The 6,140-nt window shown below is 43.0% G+C and overlaps 1 protein-coding gene across 1 annotated transcript; it reads left to right on the forward strand.

The window, feature by feature from the left end:
* Positions 1-1,135: 1,135 nt before the first annotated feature.
* Positions 1,136-5,259, forward strand: LOC146504844 (uncharacterized). The gene is made up of 4 exons (XM_085183605.1): positions 1,136-1,344; positions 2,629-2,744; positions 3,135-3,257; positions 3,412-5,259. Exons 1-4 carry the CDS (start codon positions 1,136-1,138, stop codon positions 3,846-3,848), a joined length of 885 nt encoding a protein of 294 aa, XP_085039731.1. The 3' UTR covers positions 3,849-5,259.
* The last annotated feature ends 881 nt before the right edge of the window (positions 5,260-6,140 follow it).

The following is a 6,140-nucleotide window of genomic DNA, read 5'->3' on the forward strand; positions in this document are numbered from 1 at the left end:
AAGTGAAAGCTTTAAACGTTAGCCCGATGCTAAACTAGCCAACTCAAGCTTTCTGATTGAAGGCTAAAAGCAGCGTTGTCACCAAGTAAACAGAATATTGATTCTATTTTGGTGTATTGCTGCAGTTTTTTCAAGTATTAACTTGGTGCTTTTGGCAACCTTAGGGGGAAATAATGGTAATATGACTGATCCATATGGACACAAAGAATATAGACTTTTTTGTGCTACCGAAGTTCCGTGGCTTTCATTCAAAATCGGTTTATCGTTAAACAACTTGAAGATTATAATGGCTTCAAACTCACATTGAGGCCTGTGGGGCACTATCAGCCACTGAAACAGTAGACAAATGAATATTTCATACCTTAAGGCTGCCTGTTTATTTAAGGCAGATGAACAATACATTATAATTGTATATAATAATATCACAGATGATAGATTAAATAGGTTTTTGATAGATGCTTGTGCATTGTTAAAGTCTTATATGTTGAATTGATCTGAGTATGTCATCTGTTCAAAGCCTCTCCCAGTCAGTGCTGTTCTCTATGCCTGTCTTACTCTACATGATCTTTTTTAACATCAGCATGCTAAAGGACTTGTTTGGAAGAGACTGCTATTTTATACGCTAAAATATGTTTTTCTTCTGGTTGGTGAAAACACTTTATTATCCTCTAATAGATTTTTTAAATGCTTGGTGATGGTAGTACTCAAAACTAGCTGCATCAGGTACTTCCCTGTGTATTTGGAGAGGATCAGAAGTCCCAGGAATAAAAAAGCAACTAATTATTTATCTGCACAGCCGTACAAGTGGCTGACTGCTAGTTTGTTCCTCTGAGGCCGTGTCCTAGTCAGTGTGTCTCGCTAGATTTCTCTCTCTTCTGTTAATTGAGCCTTTTTGTTTGTTTTGTGCAGTTCTGGTTAATAAGTGAAATTAATAAAAGCCGCAGAAATATTTTCATTGCATTTCTGTTTGTTCTGTACTTGCTAACTGTCAGTTCAGAAGAAAATGTAGCTGCTGTTTGCCAACAAACTCAGTTCCTTTGCCCGATAATTTCCTTCAAAAAAATGCCTACATATATATTTATAAGCTGAGTTATTATATAGCTGAATAATTATATCTTTCAATTCATAACTAATAATGTTTTATTTTAAATTTGTCCCTTCTTCTGCTTATTATTGTTATCCATCCATTTTCTTCTGCTTATCAAGGACTGGTTTACCCGGGCAGCAGCCTAAGCAGAGAAGCCCACATCTCCCTCTCCCCAGCCACCTCCTCCACTTCTTCTGGGATAACACCAAGACATCCTCAGGCCAGCTGAGAGATATAGCCTCTCCAGAGTGTCCTAGGTCTGCCCTGGGCCTCTTTCTCCTTTTCTCATCAGCCTCTCTTCAACGTGTAGGAATAGCAGCTCTACTCTGAGCCCCTTTTGAGTAACTGAACTCCTCAGCCTGTCTTTAAGGGAGAGGCAACACCCTTAGAGAAAGCTCGTGTTTTTCATCTGTCAGTCCTCTGCTCACCTGTCCCCAAACTCGTAAACAAGAGAAGATTAAAGTCCTCCGCTTGATGCTGCAAGTCATTGTTTTTTATTGTCTTTTTCTTAATATATTCAGATCATTCTAAAAATATCTGTACAACAGTTTGTTTATGCAGTCAGCATTTGTATATATACAGCAGTATTCTCAAACAAGCAACAGTGAACGCACCTGTGTGAGGCAAATTCCACAATCACAGTTCAATCAGTCCCCCCACCCTGACACTTTTTTCCACTTTAAGTGAGGAAATGGAATTAAATCTGACACATCTTTATCTTTTTTGGACATATCAACATATCTTTTTAAGGTTAAGAGAATATGGTCATCAGATTGGAGAAGCTGAACAATCAGAGCTGTGATAATGATATTTAAGGATATTTAAGGTGTGTTGACTGGTTCATAACGTCAGCTCATGTGAGAAAACATCCCATGCTAAAAGTTGCCGCTAGCTGCTGGTTGATGGTGAATTTATTGTGTGTTTCCACCGTCTATACAGATGAAGAGTAGCAGAGCTGGAGATGAGGCAGGAGGAAGAGTTGACTCAATTCAATTTCACTTTATTTATATAGCGTTAATCACAACAACAGTCACCTCAAGACACTTTATACTGCAAGGTGGAGGCCCTATTGTAATACAGAGGAAACGAAATGATCAAAACAAGCCCTTTTGAGCGAGCACTTGGTGACTGTGGGAAGGAAAAACACCATTTTAACTGGAAGAAACTTCCAGTAGAAGCAGGTATAGGGAGGGGCAGCCTCTGAGGACTGGTTGGGGTTGAGGGGAGGGAGAAAGGACAAAGGACACGCTGTGGAAGAGAGCCACTCTATGAGCTGTTCATTCAGTTTGTGGTTTAGCTCGACTCCATGACGTTTCTGAACTAATGCTTTGCTCAATTAATGTTGCAATGAATTATGGGTGGATTTTACTGATATTCTATCTTTATGTTGTCACCAAACAGATCTACAGATTTAGGATTAGCTACAGGCTCCTCTACCCCTGCTAGCCCTTCTGTCCTGCCCAGGATGGCGCCCCTGGTGCCCCCTCATAAGGTCCAGCAGTCCTACTGTCCATCCAACAGCTCCTCCTCCCCTCTTACAGCCCCTATGGGAGCTCCATCTGTGGTGGCTACAGGCCTTACAGCTACAGCTACGGTGGCGGCTACAGCCTGGGAGGATACAGACACACACCTCACCTTGAGGACGTCCCCCCAGCAGGTTTGTGCAGCAGGCTGAAGAGATGGAACAGCAAGCACTCACATATTCATATGAGTACATTTAGTTGTTTTGAGAGGTGTACTCAACACAGGACAGTGGCTGCAGGTGCTAATTGTTTTGAGTTCAAAGTAATTAAGGCTGCTGTTGCAAAGTTTGATAATAGAATCTGAAGCTGGTAATGTTCAGGGCTGCAGTACACGTGTAAAGATGAGTCTGCTTGTATGACATCATATGTGCCTTTGTGTAACTCAGTGGCAAATAAATTGGGTACCATAGCTCCATATGCCATTAGTTACTTTACAAGTGTAAGGAAAAGCAGAAGGACTTGTTTTTGGTTAAGACCAGTTAAAATGATGAATGTCTTTCATTCAGTTTCCTTGCTTGGTTTAGACACTAACTGGGCGAGCGAGGAGGACGACCACGTGGTGGCCAGAGGAGAATATGACTTTACAGCTGCTTCTCAGGAGGAGCTTTCTATGCAAGCTGGAGAGATGCTCAACCTCGCTCCTAAAGGTGATGAGCTTTTTACTGGCTGCGGGACATTTGATTCTGAGTGCTTTGACCCAAAACCTTCTGTTTTTGTTTTCCTTATCTTAGAAATAACAGATGAGGGCTCTTCTTTTGTGTGAGCGTGCCCCATGTTTACAACTATCTCCCTCGTGTTTAGAGCTACAGCCCCGTGTGCGTGGCTGGCTCCTGGCCAGCGTGGACGGTGAGACCACCGGCTCGTCCCAGCAAACTACGTTAAGATCCTCAGCAAGAGAAGAGACCGCCGGGCCACAGATGTGGAGAGGCTCGCTCAGGCCCAGCAGGCGAACACGCAGGCACCCCAAACAACCTCAGCTGCACAAATCTGTGTCTCTCCTGCAGCCCATAAACGTACAGCATCTACCCGCATCATGTACAGTACATGAAGGACCCGTCTCGTCAGATTCATTAGGCTCAGCTGTGTCCCCCTCCTGTGTTTCCTCGTTTCCCTCTGTGTGTATTTATAGTAGTGATGGCCAAACAAAGCTTTCTGAAGCTTGTGTTGAAAAAACGATTCATTACTGGAAGCTTTTTAACACAGTCCTCTGTGGTGACATCTGCTGGTCAAAAATATGAAGAGCAGCTTGAATCTACAGAAAAACTGAACTGCTTCATTATGATTGCCCACTCTGCAGAGTGGAATTCACAATTGGACGTCACTGATCACGTGACTGTGGCCAAACGAATCGAGCATCGACAGAGTGCTTCTGAAGCGGTGTGTTGGTGTTTTCGACACACGCGCCGGAGCGTCAGCTTCAAGCGGGCCATCACTAATTTATAGCATTCGTGCTCTTGTGTGCGTTACTGGTCCGTCTGTGTTCCTCCATGCTGTTTTTCCTGCTTGTCATCGTGTTTTAACTCCATTCCCTCGTGTCCAGGTTTCTTATCTGGTTCTCAGCTTTCCCAGTTTAGGTTTTCCTAGTTTTGTTTCTCGCCTCCCTCGCCTTTGTTTGTATGTCACTCTCCATAAATAAAGCTCACTCACATCAGCAGTGCCTGCATCTTGGGTCCTCCATTCATATCTCAACACGCAAACCCTGACATTTATTGTGTAGTTACATACTGCTAGGAAGTGCTGACAAAATATGAAATTATGATGCTGTTTATGTAGAGGCACAGTACCAACACAGAACAGCGGGGACACAGAACCAAAACCTAAGAACTAACATCACACATCAAGAAATCAAAGATTAATAAAACAAAACAGAAAACACTGAGCCAGCGACCCAGGACCGTGACATTCAGTTTCTCAAGGAGGAATCAAAGCAAACATTTGTTTCTTTTTATGAATGAGAGATTTCCTTTATGGGTTACGTGATGGTGTAAGTTCCAGCACAGCTCATTTAGTGTGCAGAAGTGCTCCGAGGCCCCTATGAAACACATGATTGAAAGAATCTAATAAATTAGAGGGTGCAGTAGCTGTAGTATGACTTTTTGTTCTCCTGCTGCATGACGACTTTACTTTTTTCTTTCTTTTGGTGGGAGGAAGTCGACATCTCAGTCCATTGTGACGTGCAGATCTTTGACTGGCTTATGAACTCCGTCAGGAGGAACTCAGCAGGAGAGGGAAACAAGGACCAACAAACCCGGCTTGGTAAAAAGGAACAAGAACAGAAAAAATCAACATCATTACACATCCCTGAGCTGTCATTTACACCACCTGTGGCGCTTGATTTATTGGTCACTAAACGTGGTGTGTGTTTGGTGCGTCACTGGCTGCGTGTTCTGTGTTATTTATCGGTCGTGGGGTTTGGGCATTGATATTTGACATCACAGCAGAGAAGCGAGTCTGGCATTGATATTTGACATCACAGCAGAGAAGCGAGTCTGGCATTGATATTTGACATCACAGCAGAGAAGCGAGTCTGGCATTGATATTTGACATCACAGCAGAGAAGCGAGTCTGGCATTGATATTTGACATCACAACAGAGAAGCGAGTCTGGCATTGATATTTGACATCACAATAGAGAAGCGAGTTTGGCATTGACATCTGACATCACAACAGAGAAGCGAGTTTCGCATTGATATTTGACATCACAACAGAGAAGCGAGTCTGGCATTGATATTTGACATCACAATAGAGAAGCGAGTTTGGCATTGACATCTGACATCACAACAGAGAAGCGAGTTTCGCATTGATATTTGACATCACAACAGAGAAGCGAGTCTGTCATTGATATTTGACATCACAACAGAGAAGCGAGTCTGGCATTGACATCTGACATCACAACAGAGAAGCGAGTTTCGCATTGATATTTGACATCACAACAGAGAAGCGAGTCTGGCATTGATATTTGACATCACAACAGAGAAGCGAGTCTGGCATTGATATTTTACATCACAACAGAGAAGCGAGTCTGGCATTGATATTTTACATCACAACAGAGAGACTGGATGTGATGTCAGACCCCTCTAAATCGTTTAATTTACAGATATTTAATTCCAATGATTTGACTGCATCATTGTGTCTTTGAGTTATGACCCAAACTCTCTTTCAACTTTGTGAATAAATTCACGTCCCCCTGTGACCTCATAATTACACCACAGTTCAGATGGCATGAATGAGTCATGACGTCACACCAACAGTGACAACATCAGCAGTGACCTCACTAAAGTTGCCAGGTGAGTCCATAAATAGAACCCGTGACGTGGAGCAGGTACCGCCGTTTTGGACGATGCCACAACGCAGGTATAGACGCAAACGTGCTTCTCGCCCCGTTCGCAGACGCAGGAGAGCCCACAAGGCCTCGGGTGTCCGCAGACGTGGGAGAAGATACCGTCGCAGACATTAGACAAACTCAATAAACATGTAGGATGAACATCAAAATGTGGTCCAATCAAGTTTTTTTTAGATAATATATGTTGT

This window comes from Neolamprologus multifasciatus, chromosome 13 (assembly GCF_963576455.1).
Source record: "Neolamprologus multifasciatus chromosome 13, fNeoMul1.2, whole genome shotgun sequence".
Classification (NCBI taxonomy): Eukaryota; Metazoa; Chordata; class Actinopteri; order Cichliformes; family Cichlidae; genus Neolamprologus; species Neolamprologus multifasciatus.

What these genes read in the sequence shown, in the direction of transcription:
- LOC146504844 (XM_085183605.1), top strand. Translation starts at nt 1,136, where the DNA reads ATGTTTTATTTTAAATTTGTCCCTTCTTCTGCTTATTATTGTTATCCA. An exon ending in GCCTCTCCAGAGTGTCCTAG is followed by an intron (nt 1,345 to 2,628) that starts GTCTGCCCTGGG and finishes CCCCTCTTACAG; the next exon opens with CCCCTATGGGAGCTCCATCT. An exon ending in GCTCAACCTCGCTCCTAAAG is followed by an intron (nt 3,258 to 3,411) that starts GTGATGAGCTTT and finishes CCTCGTGTTTAG; the next exon opens with AGCTACAGCCCCGTGTGCGT.